The sequence below is a fragment of the Simochromis diagramma genome, unplaced genomic scaffold (assembly GCF_900408965.1).
Source record: "Simochromis diagramma unplaced genomic scaffold, fSimDia1.1 OVJJ01000355.1, whole genome shotgun sequence".
In the NCBI taxonomy this organism is placed as follows: Eukaryota; Metazoa; Chordata; class Actinopteri; order Cichliformes; family Cichlidae; genus Simochromis; species Simochromis diagramma.
The window spans coordinates 371,538-397,785 of NW_024387174.1; the positions used below are offsets into that span (position 1 = coordinate 371,538).

General features: G+C 39.8%; 2 protein-coding genes and 1 pseudogene across 2 annotated transcripts; all 3 read left to right on the forward strand.

Moving 5' to 3' along the window:
• The first annotated feature begins 5,158 nt into the window (after positions 1 to 5,158).
• On the forward strand, positions 5,159 to 7,030 carry LOC120744876 (annotated as a pseudogene).
• A 6,762-nt stretch (positions 7,031 to 13,792) lies between these two features.
• On the forward strand, positions 13,793 to 15,621 carry LOC120744896 (tripartite motif-containing protein 16-like). Its single transcript, XM_040049495.1, has one exon. The coding sequence runs from the start codon at positions 13,808 to 13,810 to the stop codon at positions 15,494 to 15,496; it is 1,689 nt and encodes a 562-aa protein (XP_039905429.1). The 5' UTR covers positions 13,793 to 13,807; the 3' UTR covers positions 15,497 to 15,621.
• Positions 15,622 to 21,735: 6,114 nt separating this feature from the next.
• On the forward strand, positions 21,736 to 23,794 carry LOC120744898 (tripartite motif-containing protein 16-like). Its single transcript, XM_040049496.1, has one exon. It carries the CDS (start codon positions 21,825 to 21,827, stop codon positions 23,529 to 23,531), a length of 1,707 nt encoding a protein of 568 aa, XP_039905430.1. The 5' UTR covers positions 21,736 to 21,824; the 3' UTR covers positions 23,532 to 23,794.
• The last annotated feature ends 2,454 nt before the right edge of the window (positions 23,795 to 26,248 follow it).

Genomic DNA, 26,248 nt, shown 5'->3' on the forward strand with positions numbered 1-26,248 from the left:
AATGAAAAATCTTGGGCATTCAATTATTACAAAACAGTTTACATTTTGGTACAACAACATCCAAACCCCTGTCTCAGGTCCTCAGTCCTCCAGAGTAGGAGTGTACCTGGATCACAGAGCAGGTATTTTGTCCTTCTACAGCGTCTCTGAAACCATGACTCTCCTCCACAGAGTCCAGACCACATTCACTCAGCCGCTCTATGCTGGACTTTGGCTTTACTCTGGTGTAATAAGCGCTAAATTCTGTAAATTATAATATAATTTCATATTCATATAAATCTGCATTTAATGTTTTCTCCATCACTGTTGCGCCATTTTTGTTCTGCACAGAGATCAGCTGTCAGTCAACATTGTGGGTGGTACCTCAACATTTTCCAGTTGTTCTCCTGATGTTTTGCAGTTTATTCTCTGGAGATTATTCCTTTGTCTGTTTAGCCATGGAGGCTATCATCGCGCATAATGTTTTTAATTTGTAAAATTATTTTTTACATGAAAATGGAAACATCTCTGTGCTCCAAATGTGTAAATGAATATTTGTATTGATGTAAATTTACCTTGTTGTTTCTGTTCCACTTTCAAGAACAGAGACATGGGCAGACCCCCTTTAAAGAAATGTTCACACAGTTTTTTGTATCAGTATATAAAGAAAGGATAGAGAATTATATTTATGTTTAGCACACCAAATACTTATGATTTTGTTGTCTAAGCTGACAAACAAATTGAAGGTTTTAATAATTAAAAGAATGTCACAGTCCTTTGTCTTCATTCTAGGATCTCCCACAAAAAAATTAAGTTTAAGAGTGAACTGAAACCGTTTCATAATCAGGGAATACGATTTATATGAGATTATATTCATATGAGAAAATGAACAGATTTTGTTCATGCACATTTTTGTCCATGGATGTACTTTGCATGACACAAAAAATAATATGTAATCATGTGACATGGTGAACTATTTATTGCATGAAAAATATTTAGTTTTTTTGTGTTGGTTTGAATAAAGTCTTAATAATTTAAATATTTAAACTGGCATTAAAATGATTGAAATCCTGAAAATAATTCAATGTTAGATCATTTTGGGAAAAGGGTCAAGCTGATTAGGTCATTTATGAAAAAAAAGCTAAAAAAAAAAAAACCCACATATTGTTGTATGAGGATTTTATGACAAAGAATCAAAAGCATGCAAAATGCATCAACTGTATGGATGACATGTAAGGGTAAAAAGCACTACATTTCAAAAATTTGACTTAAAAGTAGATTTCCTGGAAAAAATCAATCCAACAAGCTGTAACACAGACAAGAAAACAACAAAAAAGTTCAAGTAAATGAATAAAAATGCTGAAGGTGTCAGGCTTTGTGGTGTGGAGGGAAGGAAAAGAGGACCCAAACGCAGGACTCGTGGATGAGTGATGAACTGAAGGCTGTTTATTATTGAGAATGGATGAACAGAACATGAACGAACACCAAACTGAAAACACGCACGACCGTAACGGCAACATCAACAATGACACAACAAGGGAATACACAGCTGAACGTGATTGAACTGATGCCACACAGGAAGAGAACTAGAACATAATGCATGTGGACAGGAGGCACAGACAAGCAGGAAATATGAACAGGTGAAAAAGGAACCGAACATAAACAGAAAACACTCTGTCAGCGACCCAGGAACCCTGACAGAAGGCCATTTAAAGTTTATGCTTTTTACTGTATTGTAGCTGTATTGTTAAATACATATATGAACTCAAGTAACCCCATACATACCATAATTTATTCATACAGCACCTTAAAAACAACACATGGCTGACCAAAGTGCTGTACAGCAGAAATATAAAAAGTACAATAAAAATAACAAATACTGTACATAAATAACAAAAAATAACAGTTCCTGTTACCGACTGAGTCAAAGGCCAGCAAATAAAAATGAGTTTTAATGAGATTTACCACCATTGATGTAGACGGCCTAATGTGAAGAGGAAGATCATCCCGAACCTTCGGGGCCACAATAGAGAACGCTCGGTCTCCTCTAAGTTTCAGCCGTGATTTAGGGACTGAGAGCAACAGCTTTAGCTCGTACATATGTATTTATATTGTTTTCAATGTCATGCCGTAACCTACGGATAAGTCTTGTACATTCAATAGCAGGCTGCCACACCCACAGCTGAACTGTACTGTACCATATAAGAAGATTCATTTATTTGAAATGGCTCTTTAGTGGGAAGATAAGATATGAGTGGACAGGATGCCACCAGAGCAGACCAGTGTCAACAGGACGCACTCTGAGAGTGCAAACCTCTGCCAAGGCAGCTACTCTAGTCCACCTTAAGGGCAAACCCAAGTCCTCCAAAAAAAAAACAAATTACAAAAGAAACAGCAAAACCTCCACAGTCAGGAGCAGCAAGGGGCTCAAAACAGGGTTTGAAACTCAGCTTCTGTTGGAGCTCGAACCATGAAGGAGCATCACAGACTAAGACAGTAGAATTGGTAATAAATAAGAATAAAAATAATACACATCGTATGTGTAGTACATGAAGTGACTGTATTCTCTTATTTATTGTTTTCTTGTGTTTGATGAAACCCCAAATTATTTATTCAATTCACAAAACAAACAGCAAAACCTAATCATCCACAGCAGGAGCAGCAAGGGGCTCAAAACAGGGTTGCTATTTTAATCAATTTGTTCCAAACTGTTTTATAAACGTCTTTTAAAAAAGCACCACAAGTAAAAAATTTATTTCATTAGCAGTCACTGAAGTGGAGGCTTTACTCACACAACCAGGCCAAAGACCAGAGCTGTCTCAGGTCCTCGTTCCTCCAGAGTAGGAGTGTACCTGGATCACAGAGCAGGTGTTTTGTCCTTCTACAGCGTCTCTGAAACCATGACTCTCCTCCACAGAGTCCAGACCACATTCACTCAGCCGCTCTAGGTCCGGGTTTTATAATAAACACGATTTTTACATCATTCCTTCTGTTTTCAGCAGCAATAAAGTGTTCTATGATCTTTTTCAACAGGTAACTTTTCTAATCCATCTGTCCCATGGTCCCTGAATGCAGCATCAGTATTACAGTTTATGACACAGTGTGATATTACACATATTTAAATCTGTCTTTACTGATGATGCTGAAGCTGCTGAAGGCTCAGTGAAGTTTTGTCTTCCTGCAGGTTAACAGCCTGAAAGTGATGCACAACCCTGCCTTCATCCTGCTAATAAATCATGGCGTCCTGTACGAGTGTATCGTTCGTTACTCAGTTATTTTGGTCTGGAGCTGCACCATCTAACTGTCACAGGCCGGGCCTCTGACCTGGCGTTCTGAGTGTAGTTTGTATTTGTCTTATGTTAGATTTGTGATTATAATTTGTGTGATTTTTATTTCGGTTTTAGTTGAGGATGAGCTCGGCCATTATTTATCACTGTCTCCTTGGTTTCTGTGTTTGGGTTCCTGTCTAGTTTTTCATGTGTGCCAAATCTGTTAAGCTGGTATTGTCTTGTCTACGTTTTCTATTTATTTTGTAAAGGTCCTGTGTTTCCCTTGGCCAGTGTGCTTAGCTTTACAACTCCACTGTGTGTCATTATGTGCATTTGTGTCAGCTGTTTCCTTGTGTGTTTCCACTTCCCCTGATCAGTCCTGGTGTGTATTTAGTCTGTGTTTTATTCTGTCTTTGTCAGAACATCTGTGTTTCCACGTCTAGTCATAGTTTAAGATCATAGCGCATGTCATAGTTAAATGTCATAGTTTAAAGACATTGTTGTCATAGCTTCTTTGTTTTTCACAGTCTTCACAGTTTCATGTGTATCTCTTGTTACCAGCCAAATAAAGACTCGCTCTTTGTTCCAGTTCAGTCCCGTCTCCTTGCCTGTGTCTGCTCCTCCTGCCTCGCAGACTCTGACACTAACATTGTAGAATTGAAAAACAGGACTTGCTTTAGACATTTTCTGTGTGATTGGAGTCGTGTGATGACGTTTCCCTTTAATTTTTCAACTATTTTCACAAGCTTACATTTAACTGGCCCTGTAATTTCGGTTTGTTCCTGACATCAACATTTTCAACACACTCTATTGACACTCTGTTTTCAACGGTGTCTATATGTCGTTTCTCTGAATTTCTGGTGGCCAGTCAATCACAGTTCAAAGATACAAACTGTTTCAAAGGTTGAAACTTATCAGGACGGTCTTGTTTGATTGTGGATAACACAAGTTAACTTGTTTAACCTTCATTTATGTCCCGCAGCCTCTTCATATTGTTGAAATCAAATCACATGATTATCATACAGCCAGATTCACTCAGCTCTGGATCGGTCTCCAACAGGTTCAGCTGCAGAGTCAGGTGACAACTATATTTGCATTTGTATGTTATCAATCAAGCTACTGTTATATAGGAGCTCATTTAATGCAGCTTAAGTTTGCATAACATCCATCCTCCCTTTGACAACAAAAGCCTAGTACACTGTGTTTACTGAAAGAAAGGATCTCTTGTTGCGTTGCTATAGGTTCAAACATGACTGATGCCATTCAAAGTACACAAAACTGGAAACGCTGCCAAAGCTGTGCCTGACTGCATTGTACCTTACTATGTAACCAATACATTTTAAGACTGGTCTCTATGCCTGTGGAATTGGGGCCTTACCTTAGTCAAAGTAACCCTACCACATTTTCACAATACCCTCATTTGGCCTGTGATTGGAATATTTAGTTGAAATGTCTAAATGTTGTCTAGCTGGCCTGGACACCTATCCAGGAGCATACCCCCACCTTACATGCATGACAGCTGAGAGTAAGCTTACAGCTTTCCTGCTGGACTAAAGGTCACATTGGTCTATAAGCTGACAAAACGACTAGAGTTTTAAGTAATCGCTTGTATACAACTTTATTTTTATTTACCATCTAAAAATTAAGGTGACCAAAGTCTTTAAGTTAGAATTTTAAAACCTGATAATCCTCCTATTCTTCTCACTCTCTAACACTTTATTTCTTTTGTGGTCCACCTGTTTGCTTTTTCCCTTCAATTCTGCAGTTTGATCAACAGGCTGGTCTTGTCGTAAGAGGGCTGGCAGAGACCCATTTACTGGCAGAAAGGTATGTTGCTTACATAACAGCTCAGCGTAGTTTTGGTTATAAGGAAAAAGAAACTCAGACAGTCGCTGACACTGTTGGGTGAAATGGCGCAGAAAGGAGTTCAGCTGGACCGAGAAAAACTTCTCTTGTTCGATCTGTTTGGATCTACTGAAGGATCCGGTGACTATTCCCTGTGGACACAACTACTGCATGAACTGTATTAATGGCTTTTGGATGAAGAGGAAAAGAAGAAAATCTACAGCTGCCCTCAGTGCAGACAGACGTTCACACCGAGGCCTGTCCTGGTGAAAAACACCATGTTAGCAGATTTAGTGGAGGAGCTGAAGACAACTGGACTCCAAGCTGCTCCTGCTGATCACTGCTATGCTGGACCTGAAGACGTGGCCTGTGATTTGTGCTCTGGCATGAAGCTAAAAGCCGTGAAATCCTGTCTAGTGTGTTTGGTTTCTTACTGTGAGAAACACCTTCAGCCTCATTATGATGTGGCTCCATTAAAGAAACACAAGCTGGTGGAGCCCTCCAAGAAGCTCCAGGAGAACATCTGCTCTCGTCATGATGAGGTGATGAAGATGTTCTGCCGTACTGATCAGCAGAGTATCTGTTATCTCTGCTCTGTGGATGAACATAAAGGCCACGACACAGTCTCAGCTGCAGCAGAAAGGACTGAGAGGCAGAGAGAGCTGGAGGTGAGTCGACAAAACATCCAGCAGAGAATCCAGGACAGAGAGAAAGATGTGAAGCTGCTTCAACAGGAGGTGGAGGCCATCAATCAGTCTGCTGATCAAACAGTGGAGCACAGTGAGAAGATCTTCACTGAGCTGATCCATCTCATCCAGAAAAGAAGCTCTGATGTGAAGCAGCAGATCAGATCCCAGCAGGAAACTGAAGTGAGTCGAGTCAAAGAGCTTCAGGAGAAGCTGGAGCAGGAGATCACTGAGCTGAAGAGGAAAGATGCTGAGCTGAAGCAGCTCTCACACACAGAGGATCACAACCAGTTTCTACACAACTATTCCTCACTGTCAGCACTCAGTGAGTCTACAGACTCATCCAGCATCAATATCCATCCTCTGAAGTTCTTTGAGGATGTGACAGCAGCTGTTTCAAAGGTCAGAGATAAACTACAGGACATTCTGAGAGAGGACTGGACAAAAATCTCACTGACAGTCACTGAAGTGGATGTTTTAGTGCCAGATCCACCAGAGCCAAAGACCAGAGCTGAATTCTTAAAATATTCACGTGAATCACAACTGGATCCAAACACAGCGCACACATATCTGTTGTTATCAAAGGGGAACAAAAGAGTAACGTTAATGAAACAAGATCAGTTTTATTCTGATCATCCAGACAGATCACTAAATGTTGGCAGGTCCTGAGTAGAGAGAGTCTGACTGGACGTTGTTACTGGGAGGTGGAGAGGAGAGGGGGAGGAGTTTATGTAGCAGTCGCATACAAGAATATCAACAGAGAGCAGAGCTGGAAAAAATGTGGATTTGGACGAAATGACAAATCTTGGGCATTGAATTTTTCCAAAGATACTTATACACTTTGGTACAACAACAGCCAAACTCCTGTCTCAGGTCCTCGGTGTTCCAGATTAGGAGTGTACCTGGATCACAGTGCAGGTGTTTTGTCTTTCTACACCATCTCTGAAAACATGAGTCACCTCCTCAGGGTCAAGACCACATTCAGTCAGCCAGTCTATGTCGGACTTTGGCTTGAAGGTGATGCAGGAAACTTTTGCGAAATCAGATAGACTGAAGTCATCCATAATGAGGTGTGTTTAAATCTGCACTTTGTCTTTTATTACAACACAGAGATGGAAAGTCAGTGAAACATTTGACAATTTGGACTTCATAAAATGAAATTGAAAACTTCTCTGTGCTCTAAATGATTGTTTAACATTTGTTTTTATGTATATCTATGTTGTTTGTCTCTCTTCCACTTCACAGGTCTAAAAGTAATCACCAGACCTGCCTTTAACACATATACTCTGTTTATCATATCCTAAATATATTATTACGTTTGCATCTATCATTTGGGAGACAAAATATTTTCTTGTTTTGTAAATTAACAAACAAGTTGTTTCTTCTATGTAAGTAATGAATGATGACATAATTTATTTTAATGTGTGGACAAATGGATGCTTTTTTAAATGAAAAGTTTTGAGGTATGAACAAACCCTTCATTCCAGGATCTCATTCAGATTTGATACAGAATATGTGAAACTAGTTTGAGGAGAAAACTGAAGTGGTTTTCCTCCTAAAGCACCACAAAGGTCAAAGTTCATTCAGAGCAGAACAACCCAGGACATTCATCAGTCAGATAGGCCTTTTCTTTCACTAAAACAGCTTCATTACAGAGAAATAATTCAAGCTGACTCTTTTATTAATTCATTCATTTTCATTTCACTTATTGTTTATTTTTACACATACTTGTACACATTTCTTTAACAAAATCATAATAATCACACATTTCTATAGCAACTCACTTTGTTCATGTTTTCAATTTAATTTTCTATTCAATTTTGTTTATACACATCGCGAAATCGCAACGACAGTCACCTCAAGGCGCTTTATATTGTAAGGTAGACAATAATACAATAATACATACAGACACAAACCCAACAATCATATGACCCCCTATGAGCAAGCACTTTGGTGACAGTGGGAAGGAAAAACTCCCTTTTAACAGGAAGAAACCTCCGGCAGAACCAGGCTCAGGGAGGGGCGGGGCCATCTGCTGCGACTACTTGGGGGTGAGAAAAGGAAGACAGGATAAAGACATGCTGTGGAAGACAGCCAGATATTAATATCAGATATTATTCAATGCAGAGAGGTAGTGAGTTAAGAAGGTGACTGAAGAAGAAATACTCAATGCATCATGTTTTAAACACATACGTGTGTATAAGTGTGTCGTAAACCATGGATAATGCTGCAAGCTGTTCATTGACTTCTGTAAATCACTTTTAACTGCAACTGTGTCTGTTAAACACACCTGAAACAATGTGTTATCTCATTTTAAGGAAGAATATTTGAAATTATATAGTTGAACTGTATTAAAAAATATTTTAGAAACAGTTGTTTTTGCTATCATGCATTCTACGTTTGCATAAATATGCCTCGGTCTGTATTATAGTTCCTGTGGTCCTGTTTGGCAGAGCTTTATTAACAATTTGGGATTTAAAGAGTGTTCGGATTCGGACTTAAACACAAACACGATGCACAGGTTATGCTGCTGCAGACTCTCAGCAGGAGCTCAGTTCAAAAGGACATGAAAATGTAGTAAGTGTAGAGGTTTATAGAGCATTTTATTATACACCATGAGTCTGCTGGATGTGGGTTGAGTGCTCTAAATATAAAAACGTTGAGTTCAAAGGTTACCCAGCTGTCAGATCAGTATATGGTGTGTCCCAAAGAGTAAAACTTTATTTAATATCTTGGGAACTGTAAACAACATTAGTGGGGTAATGAAAAATCTAAACCTGTGGATTCATGTTAGACGTGTGCTAAGGCAATATGTGGTTTTCATGTTCTGTTGAGCCAGCTAAGGCAATTTAAGCCAGCCTGTGTTAACTTCCTTTGTGGTGTAACACTGGTTAGGTTCCAGATTAGAGATCAACACATATAAATCACCGCACACTGACCAATCAGTTCTCTGGGAAATATCGTCACTGAATAAAATGAGTGATAAATAATACAGAACCTAATGTCTTTGACTCCAGTACTCTGTCTTTGCAGCACAGTCCTCATTACTTCTGTTGTAACAGTTTGTGCCACGACAGACTTCCAGTGCTGAGTTTACTGATCTTATCGCACACATGCCTTCAAAATGATGTTGCTCAAACTTATCTGTTGTTTAGCCAGCTGCTCCTACAGAGTAGATCACATTTCCTTGAATTTTCTGCTAAATTGTTTCTCTCCTCCCTTAAAATGTGCCTCACAATCTAACAGTAGCTCTGAATGTTGTCACTTTGTGCCAGGAAGCATCTTGGCATTGACTTTCAGTCCAGGATTTGAAATGTGTACTGGCTAGAGGTCAACCATGTAAAGACAGACAGTGCACAGGAGTGATTTGTAACAGGAGGACAGTAGCAAGAGTGAAAGGGAGGGTTTACACAGTGGTAGTGAGACTTAGAGGTGGCAAAGCTGAAGACCAGGATAGACGAGGTTAGAGATGGAGGAAATAAAGGAGTAAAAGACCAAAGATAAGATTAATGGATGCAGTGAAGGAAAACATCCAGCGGGTTGGTGTGACAGAGGAAGATAACTGGGAGAGATGGAGGAAAATGATCTGCAACCCCTGAAGGGAGCGGCCGAAAGAAGACGACGACTGACATTCCACAGAAAGTTGCTCATTTCAGCTCATTTCTGTTGTTGTCTTTCAGTCAGGAAGAGCGACCTAGTTTTGCAGAGTTATGTCCACTATGTCCGCTTACAGAAAGCCATGTCATTGTGTTGGATTCCAGCAATTCTTGTTCCAAAGAAAACAACCTGAATCCCTGTGAGAGCAGCTGTAAAGCACCTCTACAAGACAACTTTTTAAATGGTTATGGTCAGTTATTATTCATTATTACTGTATTTTATTGAATGACAGTACCAATAAGATGGTCGATTTTACGCTAGAGGCCCAATGAGACAGGGTGTCATTAATTGTGGAGCAACTGCAGCTGTCAGGATCAGTACTGAGCAGAATGGAAGAATATTTAGGCTTTATCTGTTTTATCTGTGACAAGCTGTTCTCATCTTTATCCCTGCCATCTCTGCTTTACCGTCAGCAACTTGGATATCAAATTCAAACCAGTCTGACGGGTCAGTGTGGGCTCGCATGAGCTGGGGGAGAACGCAGCAGTGGGTAGGAGTCAGTTGCTGCAACTTTAATGCAAGTCGCCTGACATTCAGTTTACTCGTTTAGTCCAAATTAAATGTTGCTCCTGTATTCTGTCCTGCTGGGCGTGAAGAGGAAAAGATGACAGAGATTTTTCAACCTTTCCTTTCAAATATAACATCTAATTCTGAGACAGACGTATGAAGGGAATCTGCTGGAATGGGCAGCAGGTCTTTGCTGCAGTTTTATTACCACCTCTATAAGTCTCAGCATGTTTTCCTGAAGTTGTTTTCCCCTTGTTGGCTTCAACCTCAAAGAATAGTTTTGTCAATGTCATCTAAGAAGCACCCTGATAACTGTAATTCTGGTAACTTGAATAAACTTGAAAGAACTTGAAAAACACCTTTTACTGGACAGATGGGATCATCCCAGCACACTCTCTACTCTCAGAGTGAGATGGTTCTTGTTGGATACCACACATCATAGTCCTCCAGGTAAGATGGTTGTCAGTCTCTTTAGGCCTAGCATCCTGCTCCACTGATGTTTCTGAAAAATCCAGGACATCAGTAAATGTGGCGACGAGTAAATGAGGTTCAAGTAATTGTACAACACCATTGCCACCTGGTAAAAGATGACAAGAAGTCTTTAGCTCCCCCTTAAAATTGTTATTTACATTCTGGCTGAGTGTGCTCCGCAACAAAAGATAAGACAGAAAACAGACACGTGCTCTGCAACATCAGTTTCACAAACGGCTGCTCTGTTTTCCATTAGTCACTAGGGGGCAGCAATGGACCAGTACAGAATAAACTTTAATCCAAACTAATCCTATAATAATAAACTGCAACAGTCTACTGTGTTATTTTAACACACACACACAGATATATATATATATATATATATATATATATATATATATATATATATGCACGATTAAGCCTACATTTGAATGCTGTTTTTAATATTAATTTTTTAGTTGCTCTCAAAGCTGAGCTGCAGCTGAAGGAATAAAAACTAAAACCATCTGTCAAACATTAATATAATACTCAGTTATAGTCCATCAGTTTATCTTTGTCCTGATGATAGAGTTGTGATATTGGCAAGTTTATTAAATTACACGATCTGCATTTTTGAGTAGATTAGTACTTAAAGTATTCATACAGTGCTTTTAATATTAAACCTTCAGCCCTCCTGCAGCCAGTATACTTCCATCCATAGTTGTGACTGGTTGGATGCTGCCAACACCACCACTTACATGTGACCAGGCCAGTTGCTAGATTGGGAGAACTGAGTTGACAACCAGCTTTGTGTAACCTTTAATATTGATTGCTGATTTGAGATTAAGTAAATTCAGATGATAGAAAGCTACTCTAGATATTTGTTTAACTTGCTTCATAGTCCAAGGCGCATATTTAGCTGGATTGTTTTCTCACATCTTAAATTTTGTGTTTACTTTCAAGCTTTTTTTTTTCGTTCTTTGGGCTTGCCTGCCCCTCGTTCGTTTTTCAGTGCAGTATTCCCACATCTGTCCTGTTATCTAATCCAACTCTAGTATATAGAGCTTCTTGTTGTCAAGATGTCTGTGTTTGCATAAGTTGGATTTCCTGTTTTGTGTTGAACTCGTAAAAGGTTTGCTTTTGTTACTTAATTTTCTTCTGAGTTGATTTGGATTCCCTCCTTTTTTCATTTTAAATCACACAGTTTACGAATTATGCTCTGATTCCTCACAAACCCAGTCTGACAAACATGTAAATATGAGTCTAGAAAGTGTGTTGAATTTTGAACCTAATATGCTGCATACATTTTATCAAGAGGTACACAAATGTTAACAACAAAAGTCACTAATAAATGCCAGAACAGATTTTAACAAAGAAACCAAGAAGAATAACATCTGTAATTTAAAGGTAATCCTAACTACAGAGAAACCACTCGGCACTGGGAAAAAAAACCTTTAACGAGGGTCCCTGACAATAAGCCACTACGGTCCACTCTCCATCATAAACTGGCACACACTGATCCTCGAGGAGTTGCAGCCCTTCACCAAATAGCCAGTCAATCTGTCATTCGAATATAATGATAATAAGTTAACAGCGGGAACATTAAGACAAATATATTAAGACAATAATTCTGCAAATGTTTGAAACCAACAGATACTACATTTGGCACATTCCCTTTCACCAACCTTACCATAAAAGGATGTCATAAAGACTCAGACTGGTTTTGCAGTTCCTGGGCCTTTGCCAGCTGGAGGCCAGGTGTAGCTGGGAGGAGAGGTGAGAAACAAATTCGATGCAACCCTTTCCACGATTTAAAAAAATAATCTGGTGGCAATATACACAGCGGTTAGATTAAAGACACTGCAGCATACATATTAAACAAATATGTAAGACCGCTTTCTTCCATTTGTGCAACATCTCTAAAGTTAGAAATATCCTGTCTCAGAGTGACGCTGAAAAACTAGTTCATGCATTTATTACTTCCAGGCTGGACGACTGCAATTCATTATTATCAGGATGTCTTAAAAAACTCGCTGAAAAGCCTTCAGCTAATCCAAAATGCTGCAGCAAGAGTCCTGACAGGGAATAGAAAGAGAGAGCATATTTCTCCTGTTTTGGCTTCCCTTCATTGGCTTCCTGTTAAATCCAGAATTGAATTCAAAATCCTGCTCCTCACATACAAGGTCTTAAATAATCAGGCCCCATCTTATCTTAATGACCTTGTAGTACCATATCACCCTATTAGAGCACTTCGCTCTCGCTCTGCAGGCCTACTTGTTGTTCCTAGAGTATTTAAAAGTAGAATGGGAGGGAGAGCCTTCAGTTTTCAGGCCCCTCTTCTGTGGAACCAGCTTCCAGTTTGGATTCAGGAGACAGACACTATCTCTACTTTCAAGATTAGGCTTCAAACTTTCCTTTTTGCTAAAGCATATAGTTAGGGCTGGACCAGGTGACCCTGAATCCTCCCTTAGTTATGCTGCAATAGACGTAGGCTACCGGGGATTCCCATGATGCACTGAGTTTTTCCTTTCCAGTCACCTTTCTCACTCACTATGTGTTAATAAACCTCTCTGCATTGAATCATATCTGTTATTAACCTCTGTCTCTCTTCCACAGCATGTCTTTATCCTGTCTTCCTTCTCTCACCCCAACCGGTCGCAGCAGATGGCCCCGCCCCTCCCTGAGCCTGGTTCTGCCGGAGGTTTCTTCCTGTTAAAAGGGAGTTTTTCCTTCCCACTGTCGCCAAAGTGCTTGCTCATAGAGGGTCATATGATTGTTGCGCTTTTCTCTGTATCTACTGTACAATATAAAGCGCCTTGAGGTGACTGTTGTTGTGATTTGGCGCTATATAAATTAAATTGAATTGAATTGAATTGCTTCGAGTGACACTCAATGTGTCCATGACCCCAGCAAACAAGAAGGGCCAGATGCAAACTTGGATGGTAGATTTCTGTTGTGTTCTTGGTCTTTACTTATCTGTTTGTTTGTGATATAAAAAATAATGTTTTGTGTCCCAAATATTGGCGGCACAGCAAGTATTTTGTTAACATTGCTGACTTACGATAGGTGTGCCCTTTACTAAAGCATATTATTAACGTGGAAATATAACATAATTAATGCATCATAACATGTACGTCATTAAAGCACGTAATTATGTTAAACTTCTGTTTGTTGTAAATGAAAATATGTCGAGCATCTTGAACAACTGTATCTAAAAAAAAATTTTTTTAAAACCCAACCCTGATGATACTTCCCTCTTCCACGCGCGGTACATATTTCCTCATTCCTTCACGTTCAAGGTTCTTTAAATTTGTGAGTGGGTGTAACCAGCTTGTCTGTCTGCAAGCTCAGACAAACTTTTCTATTATTGCAGACAGAGACACATGTTGGCTGTGCATGAAACTGAGAGCTGAAATGGCAGAGCTAGAATTTCAGAACGAACATATAAAATTCTGCTGTTCAATCTGTCTGGATCTACTGAAGGACCCCACAACTATTCCCTGTGGACACAACTACTGCATGAGATGTATCAAAGCCCACTGGGATGCAGAAGATACAAAGCAAGCTCACAGCTGCCCTCAGTGCCGACAGACTTTCACACCAAGGCCTTTCTTGATGAAAAACACCATGTTAGCAGATTTAGTGGAGGAGCTGAAGAAGACTGGACTCCAAGCTGCTCCTGCTGATCACTGCTATGCTGGACCTGAAGATGTGGCCTGTGATTTGTGCTCTGGCATGAAGCTAAAAGCCGTGAAATCCTGTTTATTCTGTCTGGTCTCTTACTGTGAGAAACACCTTCAGACTCATTATGATGTGGCTCCATTAAAGAAACACAAGCTGGTGCAGCCCTCCAAGAAGCTCCAGGAGAACATCTGCTCTCGTCATGATGAGGTGATGAAGATGTTCTGCCGTACTGATCAGCAGAGTATCTGTTATCTCTGCCCTGTGGATGAACATAAAGGCCACGACACAGTCTCAGCTGCAGCAGAAAGGACTGAGAGGCAGAGAGAGCTGGAGGTGAGTCGACAAAACATCCAGCAGAGAATCCAGGACAGAGAGAAAGATGTGAAGCTGCTTCAACAGGAGGTGGAGGCCATCAATCAGTCTGCTGATCAAACAGTGGAGCACAGTGAGAAGATCTTCACTGAGCTGATCCATCTCATCCAGAAAAGAAGCTCTGATGTGAAGCAGCAGATCAGATCCCAGCAGGAAACTGAAGTGAGTCGAGTCAAAGAGCTTCAGGAGAAGCTGGAGCAGGAGATCACTGAGCTGAAGAGGAAAGATGCTGAGCTGAAGCAGCTCTCACACACAGAGGATCACATCCAGTTTCTACACAACTACCCCTCACTGTCAGCACTCAGTGAGTCTACAGACTCATCCAGCATCAATATCCGTCCTCTGAGCTACTTTGAGGATGTGACAGCAGCTGTGTCAGAGGTCAGAGATAAACTACAGGACATTCTGAGAGAGGAATGGACAAACATCTCACTGACAGTCACTGAAGTGGATGTTTTACTGTCAGATCCACCAGAGCCAAAGACCAGAGCTGGATTCTTAAAATATTCATGTGAAATCACACTGGATCCAAACACAGCAAACACACAGCTGTTATTATCAGAGGGGAACAGAAAAGCAACATTAATGAAACAACAACAGTCTTATTCTGATCATCCAGACAGATTCACTATAATGTGGCAGGTCCTGAGTAGAGAGAGTCTGAGTGGACGTTGTTACTGGGAGGTGGAGTGGAGAGGAAACGGAGCTTATGTAGCAGTCGCATACAAGAATATCAGCAGAACAGGGAGTGGGAATGAATGTAGATTTGGATGTAATGACAAATCTTGGTCATTAGATTGTGACAACAACAGTTATATATTTTGGCACAACAACATCCAAACTCGTGTCTCAGGTCCTCGTTCCTCCAGAGTAGGAGTGTACCTGGATCACAGAGCAGGTATTTTGTCCTTCTACAGCGTCTCTGAAACCATGACTCTCCTCCACAGAGTCCAGACCACATTCACTCAGCCGCTCTATGCTGGACTCTGGTTTCACTGCTTTGGAAACACTGCTAAGTTTACTAAACTGAAACAGACATGTTTTTAAAGTTGTACATGAGTTGGCTCACATCTGTATATTATTATTATTTTGTATCTGTAAATGATCATAATCAGTGTTGTAGCAGTTCTGCACTGTACTACATAACGTTTATCTACAAGTTGTCCTAAAGGTCTGTTGAATATTTGTATGTATTCAAGTGGTATTTGTTTTTATTTAGTTACTGGTTTTTTGTTATATATATATATATATATTAGGGGTGCAACGATACTCGTATCGATATTGAACCGTTCGATACAGTGCTTTCGGTTCGGTACGCATATGTATCGAACAATACAAAATTTGTAATTTATTTTATCAACTTTCCTTCTGACGATGCTGTCTGTGTTGAGCGCTCAGTGAATCTGCGTTCGACTACTCAGCCTAGGCTGCACTGTCGAGCGCAGATCCACTGAGCATTCAACACAGACAGCATCGTCAGAAGGAAGAGCGCAGGGCAAGCTAGCGAGACAGAAGTTAAGCTCTCCTTGCAACATGGCAAATTGAACCTCCCCCACCCTCATTCAGATCTGGCGTTTGGAATTATTTTGGTTTTCATGTGAGTATGACCCTGAAGGCAAGCGCGTCATGGACTAAAGTAAAACAGTATGTTGGATGTGCCACGCAATGCTCAATTACATGGGTGGGAACTAGTGTGTTAGCGCAGTTAGCTCGTTAACATGTTGGCCGTCTAGCCCCACGCAGGGGTAGCTCGTTAACGGAGATTTGCCAACGAGATTAACGCTGACAGCACTAGTGGGAACACGACGAATATGACTGCACATTTACGCCGACATCATCCTAGCGCAAAGACAAGTGGAAGCAGACAAAAAAAAGCAAGCATGCTACTAACTTTAGCCGAGTCATTTAGACAGCTGTTAGCACATGATTCTCCTTATGGGGACTTGATATGTTTAATATTGTGGCGAGCTCAGACAAGGAGGAGACGGAGGTGTCGTTTGGTCTTGCTTCCCGTGAGCTAGCCAGGGAGCACAGCCGTTTATTGACATCTGCAGAAGAACACTGCCGCTAGCTAACTGCTCAGCGCGGCAACCGCACAGCAACAACAACAACAACACACAGGGCGCCCTCTGACCCCGGAAGGACACACCGTCGCAGCAAGAGGGCGTCACTGGTCACTATGGCAACATAAACAAAACATAACTGTACAAACAGAACCCCGAACAGCCCTGACCCGCTACAATATGCTGCTGAGAATATAGCCCAGAAGAAGCGTATAGTATTGCTTTTATTTTGGAAAGAGCCATTTCTCTGTAATAAACTCTCTTTTCCAAAGATGAGTGATTCCTCAATCAGATACAGGGCTTGCAATATCGCTAGCCCGACGTCCCGGAGCTAGCGATTTTTCCAGTCGGGCTACCAAAATCTATTGTAGGAAGGAAAAATATATGTCAATGCTTTTGCATTCTTTCGGAAATGTAGCTGGGTAATTATGTCATTGGCATCGGTGAGCCACTGTCAATATGTGACATATTGAAATCGCGTTTGAATTTGCGCTTGTTTTTTGCTTTCACTTTGCAATCGCGCGAACTGTGTATAGAGAGCGACAGTACTGATTGGTGAGTGATGATAATTTGCGCACCAATTCCTCTGACATCGTCTTATCAATCGTTAGCTTACTATGCAAACATGACAAGTGAAATCTCCCACAGCAAGCTTAAACATATGAGAGGTTGATCGCGCAGAGAATCGCTGACCGTTATGTGTGTGTGTGTGTGTGTGTGTGTGTGTGTGTGTGTGTGTGTGTGTGTGTTTGTGTAAAAGCAGCAGGATTTATATTTTAGTTCTGCTGAGCCAAATAAGACAGGTCAGGGTGAAGAAGTGACAGCCAAAGAAAAGCTTACCACAAAACGGAAAAGTTATGACAAATCAGACTATAAGGCAAAAAGAAAGTGCAGCTTTATGGTTTCATGGACAAAAGAATTTCTGTGGCTGCAATATGACGAGCTATATAACCAGGGCTGCACATAAGTGGTCCGCAGGTGCGCATTCGCTGTCAAAAAAAAAAAAAAAACGTGCACAAGATATGAAGTTGCAACGCGTGTTTGCATACATAAGATTTTCTGGAGGAGGACAGACATTTGTTTAAAACTCTTAAAGATGTCGAAGAAGCTCCTTTAAGCAATTACTTTGGTGTTCCTCCACCTCCAAACAAATGTCAGAAGGAGTCCGAACCACAAAAGAAGCGCGTATTCGCGGAAAAGTGGTTGCAGGAGGTGAGCTGGCTTCAAACAAATGATGAACGCACAGAGATGTGGTGCGGAATGTGCCGTGAAAATCCCACTCTAGTGGACAAAAACAGTGCTTTTTATATGGACGCAAACGCGCGTTGCAACTTCTTATCTGGTGCGCGTCTTTTATTTTGACAGCGAATGCGCACATGCGGACCACTTATGTGCACCCGTGTAAATAACATAATGTTCTGCCGGGTGTGTTGTTGGTTTTCTCTCGATTTCTGAGTCAACAAGCGCCTTTGTTACTGGGACCAGTCATTTTAAGAAAGGCCCCCATTAGAAGCCATGAGAAATGCAAGAAACGCATTATTGCTCTGTCTGCAATATCTTTCCCAGAACAAACACCAATTGCAAATAACATACTAAAAATAAACCTGAAAAATCTGTTTAGAACAGCGTACTATGTTGCAAAGAGTGAACTACCACTGGCAAAATTTAGCAGTCTTTGCAAACTCCAAAAAACAAATGGCCTCGATCTTGGTTCCACTTGTCTCTTACCCGTGACTTCAGCGGAAATTTCAAATTCAGGATCTGACACAGACTGATTCATGTCCTACACAGTTCTTACAAGTTCATAGAAATTTCTGTTCAATTAGAACCAAGTATTTGAGTTGATGATTGTAATTTTTATACAATGTTGTAATTTGTTTTTCAACAATTTTTTGATTAATGTTTTGTTTCCTTTAGAATATTATACTTTAATGTATAATATTGTAATGGAAACAAAACAGGAAACAAAACATCAATCAAAAAATTGCTCTCTTTTTTATTCGGGCTACTTACATTTATTTTGGGCTACCAAAAGTCCCTGCCCAAAGGGCTACCAGGGATTTTGAAATTTTGAGAGCCCTGAGATATATTTATTTTTTTAATTACTTTTGTTTCAGCAACATTAAATTTAAAAACTGTACTTTTGAGTTAAAATATATATTTATAATTTTAATAAATGACAAATTAAAAAGGCATGAACATTTTATTTTGTATCGAAAAAATATTGAACCGTGACACCAAAGTATCGAACCGAACCGTGAATTTTGTGTATCATTGCACCCCTTATATATATATATATATATATATATATATATATATATATATATATATATATATATATGCACGATTAAGCCTACATTTGAATGCTGTTTTTAATATTAATTTTTTAGTTGCTCTCAAATCTGAGCTGCAGCTGAAGGAATAAAAACTAAAACCATCTGTCAAACATTAATATAATACTCAGTTATAGTCCATCAGTTTATCTTTGTCCTGATGATAGAGTTGTGATATTGGCAAGTTTATTAAATTACACGATCTGCATTTTTGAGTAGATTAGTACTTAAAGTATTCATACAGTGCTTTTAATATTAAACCTTCAGCCCTCCTGCAGCCAGTATACTTCCATCCATAGTTGTGACTGGTCAGATGCTGCCGACACCACCACTTACATGTGACCAGGCCAGTTGCTAGATTGGGAGAACTGAGTTGACAACCAGCTTTGTGTAACCTTTAATATTGATTGCTGATTTGAGATTAAGTAAATTCAGATGATAGAAAGCTACTCTAGATATTTGTTTAACTTGCTTCACAGTACAAGGCGCATATTTAGCTGGATTGTTTTCTCACATCTTAAATTTTGTGTTTACTTTCAAGCTTTTTTTTTTTCGTTCTTTGGGCTTGCCTGCCCCTCGTTCGTTTTTCAGTGCAGTATTCCCACATCTGTCCTGTTATCTAATCCAACTCTAGTATATAGAGCTTCTTGTTGTCAAGATGTCTGTTTTTGCATAAGTTGGATTTCCTGTTTTGTGTTGAACTCGTAAAAGGTTTGCTTTTGTTACTTAATTTTCTTCTGAGTTGATTTGGATTCCCTCCTTTTTTCATTTTAAATCACACAGTTTACGAATTATGCTCTGATTCCTCACAAACCCAGTCTGACAAACATGTAAATATGAGTCTAGCAAGTGTGTTGAATTTTGAACCTAATATGCTGCATAAATTTTATCAAGAGGTACACAAATTTTAACAACAAAAGTCACTAATAAATGCCAGAACAGATTTTAACAAAGAAACCAAGAAGAATAACATCTGTAATTTAAAGGTAATCCTAACTACAGAGAAACCACTCGGCACTGGGAAAAAAAACCTTTAACGAGGGCCCCTGACAATAAGCCACTACGGTCCACTCTCCATCATAAACTGGCACACACTGATCCTCGAGGAGTTGCAGCCCTTCACCAAATAGCCAGTCAATCTGTCATTCGAATATAATGATAATAAGTTAACAGCGGGAACATTAAGACAAATATATTAAGACAATACTCCGATTCTGCAAATGTTTGAAACCAACAGATACTACATTTGGCACATTCCCTTTCACCAACCTTACCATAAAAGGATGTCATAAAGACTCAGACTGGTTTTGCAGTTCCTGGGCCTTTGCCAGCTGGAGGCCAGGTGTAGCCGGGAGGAGAGGTGAGAAACAAATTAGATGCAACCCTTTCCACGATTTAAAAAAATAATCTGGTGGCAATATACACAGCGGTTAGATTAAAGACACTGCAGCATACATATTAAACAAATATGTAAGACTGCTTTCTTCCATTTGTGCAACATCTCTAAAGTTAGAAATATCCTGTCTCAGAGTGACGCTGAAAAACTAGTTCATGCATTTATTACTTCCAGGCCGGACTACTTTAATTCATTATTATCAGGATGTCCTAAAAACTCGCTGAAAAGCCTTCAGCTAATCCAAAATGCTGCAGCAAGAGTCCTGACAGGGACTAGAAAGAGAGAGCTTCCCTTCATTGGCTTCCTGTTAAATCCAGAATTGAATTCAAAATCCTGCTCCTCACAAGGTCTTAAATAATCAGGCCCCATCTTATCTTAATGACCTTGTAGTACCATATCACCCTATTAGAGCACTTCGCTCTCGCTCTGCAGGCCTACTTGTTGTTCCTAGAGTATTTAAAAGTAGAATGGGAGGGAGAGCCTTCAGTTTTCAGGCCCCTCTTCTGTGGAACCAGCTTCCAGTTTGGATTCAGGAGACAGACACTATCTCCACTTTCAAGATTAGGCTTCAAACTTTCCTTTTTGCTAAAGCATATAGTTAGGGCTGGACCAGGTGACCCTGAATCCTCCCTTAGTTATGCTGCAATAGACGTAGGCTACCGGGGATTCCCATGATGCATTGAGTTTTTCCTTTCCAGTCACCTTTCTCACTCACTATGTGTTAATAGACCTCTCTGCATTGAATCATATCTATTATTAATCTCTGTCTCTCTTCCACAGCATGTCTTTATCCTGTCTTCCTTCTCTCACCCCAACCAATCACAGCAGATGGCCCCGCCCCTCCCTGAGCCTGGTTCTGCCGGAGGTTTCTTCCTGTTAAAAGGGAGTTTTTCCTTCCCACTGTCGCCAAACTGCTTGCTCATAGGGGGTCATATGATTGTTGCGCTTTTCTCTGTATCTACTGTACAATATAAAGCGCCTTGAGGTGACTTTTGTTGTGATTTGGCGCTATATAAATTAAATTGAATTGAATTGAATTGAATTGAATTGAATTGAATTGAATTGCTTCGAGTGACACTCAATGTGTCCATGACCCCAGCAAACAAGAAGGGCCAGATGCAAACTTGGATGGTAGATTTCTGTTGTGTTCTTGGTCTTTACTTATCTGTTTGTTTGTGATATAAAAAATAATGTTTTGTGTCCCAAATATTGGCAGCACAGCAAGTATTTTGTTAACATTGCTGACTTACGATAGGTGTGCCCTTTACTAAAGCATATTATTAACGTGGAAATATAACATAATTAATGCATCATAACATGTACGTCATTAAAGCACGTAATTATGTTAAACTTCTGTTTGTTGTAAATGAAAACATGTCCAGCATCTTGAACAACTGTATCTAAAAAAAAATTTAAAAAACCCAACCCTGATGATACTTCCCTCTTCCACGCGCGGTACATATTTCCTCATTCCTTCACGTTCAAGGTTCTTTAAATTTGTGAGTGGGTGTAACCAGCTTGTCTGTCTGCAAGCTCAGACAAACTTTTCTATTATTGCAGACAGAGACACATGTTGGCTGTGCATGAAACTGAGAGCTGAAATGGCGGAGCTAGAATTTCAGAACGACCATATAAAATTCTGCTGTTCGATCTGTCTGGATCTACTAAAGGACCCCACAACTATTCCCTGTGGACACAACTACTGCATGAGATGTATCAAAGCCCACTGGGATGCAGAAGATACAAAGCAAGCTCACAGCTGCCCTCAGTGCAGACAGACTTTCACACCGAGGCCTTTCTTGATGAAAAACACCATGTTAGCTGAGTTGGTGGAAGAGCTGGAGAGGATTAGGCTTCAAGCTGCTCCTGCTGATCACTGCTATGCTGGACCTGAAGATGTGGCCTGTGATGTCTGCACTGGAAGAAAAATGAAAGCCTTCAAGTCCTGTTTATTCTGTCTGGCATCTTACTGTGAGAAACACATTCAGACTCATTATGATGTGGCTCCATTAAAGAAACACAAGCTGGTGGAGCCCTCCAAGAAGCTCCAGGAGAACATCTGCTCTCGTCATGATGAGGTGATGAAGATGTTCTGCCGTACTGATCAGCAGAGTATCTGTTATCTCTGCTCTGTGGATGAACATAAAGGCCACGACACAGTCTCAGCTGCAGCAGAAAGGACTGAGAGGCAGAGAGAGCTGGAGGTGAGTCGACAAAACATCCAGCAGAGAATCCAGGACAGAGAGAAAGATGTGAAGCTGCTTCAACAGGAGGTGGAGACCATCAATCAGTCTGCTGATCAAACAGTGGAGCACAGTGAGAAGATCTTCACTGAGCTGATCCATCTCATCCAGAAAAGAAGCTCTGATGTGAAGCAGCAGATCAGATCCCAACAGGAAACTGAAGTGAGTCGAGTCAAAGAGCTTCAGGAGAAGCTGGAGCAGGAGATCACTGAGCTGAAGAGGAAAGATGCTGAGCTGAAGCAGCTCTCACACACAGAGGATCACATCCAGTTTCTACACAACTACCCCTCACTGTCAGCACTCAGTGAGTCTACAGACTCATCCAGCATCAATATCCGTCCTCTGAGCTACTTTGAGGATGTGACAGCAGCTGTGTCAGAGGTCAGAGATAAACTACAGGACATTCTGAGAGAGGAATGGACAAACATCTCACTGACAGTCACTGAAGTGGATGTTTTACTGTCAGATCCACCAGAGCCAAAGACCAGAGCTGAATTCTTAAAATATTCACGTGAAATCACACTGGATCCAAACACAGCAAACAAACAGCTGTTATTATCAGAGGGGAACAGAAAAGCAACATTAATGAAACAACAACAGTCTTATTCTGATCATCCAGACAGATTCACTATAATGTGGCAGGTCCTGAGTAGAGAGAGTCTGAGTGGACGTTGTTACTGGGAGGTGGAGTGGAGAGGAAACGGAGCTTATGTAGCAGTCGCATACAAGAATATCAGCAGAACAGGGAGTGGGAATGAATGTAGATTTGGACGAAATGACAAATCTTGGTCATTAGATTGTGACAACAACATTTATACATTTTGGTACAACAACATCCAAACTCGTGTCTCAGGTCCTCGTTCCTCCAGAGTAGGAGTGTACCTGGATCACAGAGCAGGTATTTTGTCCTTCTACAGCGTCTCTGAAACCATGACTCTCCTCCACAGAGTCCAGACCACATTCACTCAGCCGCTCTATGCTGGACTCTGGTTTCACTGCTTTGGAAACACTGCTAAGTTTACTAAACTGAAACAGACATGTTTTTAAAGTTGTACATGAGTTGGCTCACATCTGTATATTATTATTATTTTGTATCTGTAAATGATCACAATCAGTGTTGTAGCAGTTCTGCACTGTACTAGATAACGTTTATCTACAAGTTGTTCTAAAGGTCTGTTGAATATTTGTATGTATTCAAGTAGCATTTGTTTTTATTTAGTTACTGTTTTTTTGTTTTTTGTTTTCCAATTCATCGGCTGGGACAGAGACAATACAAGACCTTATATATATATATACATATATATATATATATATATATATATATATATATATATATATATATATATATATATATATATATATATATAATTTATTTTTTTTTTTTTAAGAAATGAATTATTTATATGAACATATACTCATTTTGAATTTCATGCCAGAACAGTTTTAAGTTTTCTTTTAAATATAATCTTTAGAATTTGCTATTTAAACTGAGGACAGTATTTGTGTCCACAGAATATTTCCTCAGGTGTTTTTATCAAGTCAGTTACATAACACCTCAGTACCTGGTGTTTACTTGTTTTTGTATGTGTGAGTCAGAGGTTTTTGATTGGGTGCCAGGTCTACACTGCAGACAGACCAGCTTGAGGTGTTTATCTTTTTCTGTGACGTTATGCTGTAGATATACTGGAAGGATGTGGTGCAGCATTCTTTTGAACTATTACAGCCTTCCTAAAAACATGAACATTTCCTTCAGAAATATTTTCCATTAACCGTCAAACTATTTGCATCTGCAGTCTTTAAAGTGGAGGTGAACTTTTATCATTACTTTTGAAAAACTAACAACAAACAGAAAATCTGCTTGTTACGTTTAAGAAGTCAAAATAATCTCATCTCTGCCATTTGTTGTTTTTGTTGTTGCTTTTACATTGTTCTAAAACTAATGAAGCTTAAATAAAAGAAATAATCAGTGTTGTTGAGAGCTCGTGAACTTACAAACTGACTTGTGTATTCAAACCTTTGCACTCACTCTCACACTTTCTGCACTTTTCAACATCAAAACATAATTATCCCTGAAACCTAATAACTGGTTGGGCCTCCCGTACCAGACATCAACGCCAATCAAGAATTTATTGTTACTAACGATGAGTCTTTTGCATTGTCATGGAGCAATTTTGGCTGACTCCTTATTGCAGAATCTCTTGAGTCAGAATCAAAATCATCTTTATTTGGTCAAGTTTGTGCACAAAAAAGGAATTTGACTCTGGTTCACTTTATTCTGCATGCAAAAAAAGAACCACACCCAAGCATCTCAATCTGATTTAAATCCAGACTTTGATTACGCAATTCCACAACCTTTTTTTTTTCTTTTTCAAACATGGACAGGATGTTAAAGGTCATGCCAAAGCATCGCAGTCTCATTTAAGTCCAAACTTTGATTAGGACACTCCAAAGCTTTTATTTTGTAGACTTATCGATGTGTTTCGGATCATTGTCCTGCTGCATCGCTCAAGTGCACTTCAGCTTCAGGGCACAAACTGATGTCAAGAAATTTTGAATGGCCAGTGATCAACGTACATTTTCACATGGGACCGTTTTTATCCATAGTGTTCAATGTTTTTCATTGGACAGCAGGTCTACACTGCAGACAGACCAGTTTGGCAGAGATGATCTCATCTGTGACATTATACTGTAGATATACTGGAAGGACGTGGTTTGCCATCATTTTTGAATGATTACAGCCTTCCTAAAAACATGAACATTTCTTTCAGAAATATTTTCCATTAACCGTCAAACTATTTGCACCTGCAGTCTTTAAAGTGGAGGTGAACTTTTATCATTACTTTTGAAAAACTAACAACAAACAGAAAATCTGCTTGTTACGTTTAAGAAGTCAAAATAATCTCATCTCTGCCATTTGTTGTTTTTGTTGTCGGCTTTTACATTGTTCTAAAACTAATGAAGCTTAAATAAAAGAAATAATCAGTGTTGTTGAGAGCTCGTGAACTTACAAACTGACTTGTGTATTCAAACCTTTGCACTCACTCTCACACTTTCTGCACTTTTCAACATCAAAACATAATTATCCCTGAAACCTAATAACTGGTTGGGCCTCCCGTACCAGACATCAACGCCAATCAAGAATTTATTGTTACTAACGATGAGTCTTTTGCATTGTCATGGAGCAATTTTGGCTGACTCCTTATTGCAGAATCTCTTGAGTCAGAATCAAAATCATCTTTATTTGGTCAAGTTTGTGCACAAAAAAGGAATATGACTCTGGTTCACTTTATTCTGCATGCAAAAAAAGAACCACACCCAAGCATCTCAATCTGATTTAAATCCAGACTTTGATTACGCAATTCCACATTTTTTTATTTTTTTTTATTTTTCAAACATGGACAGGATGTTAAAGGTCATGCCAAAGCATCTCAGTCTCATTTAAGTCCAAACTTTGATTAGGACACTCCAAAGCTTTTATTTTGTAGACTTGTCGATGTGTTTCGGATCATTGTCCTGCAGCATCGCTCAAGTGCACTTCAGCTTTGTGGTGTAATCGCATAGATGTTAGAGTCAGTCAGTGTAGTTAGGCAGCTAGAGGGCGAGACCCGTGGGTTTGAACAGTAATGGGATGTTATGTGGATCAGAGTAAGAACGGAAAAATGAAGAGTTGTTTATGAATCACACAGTGGACCCGCGTATAATCAATAACATTACATGGTCTCAGAAGTCCTGTACTGATCCATATAGCCTCGACTGAACGAACC

What these genes read in the sequence shown, in the direction of transcription:
- LOC120744896 (XM_040049495.1), top strand. Translation starts at nt 13,808, where the DNA reads ATGGCAGAGCTAGAATTTCAGAACGAACATATAAAATTCTGCTGTTCA.
- LOC120744898 (XM_040049496.1), top strand. Translation starts at nt 21,825, where the DNA reads ATGAAACTGAGAGCTGAAATGGCGGAGCTAGAATTTCAGAACGACCAT.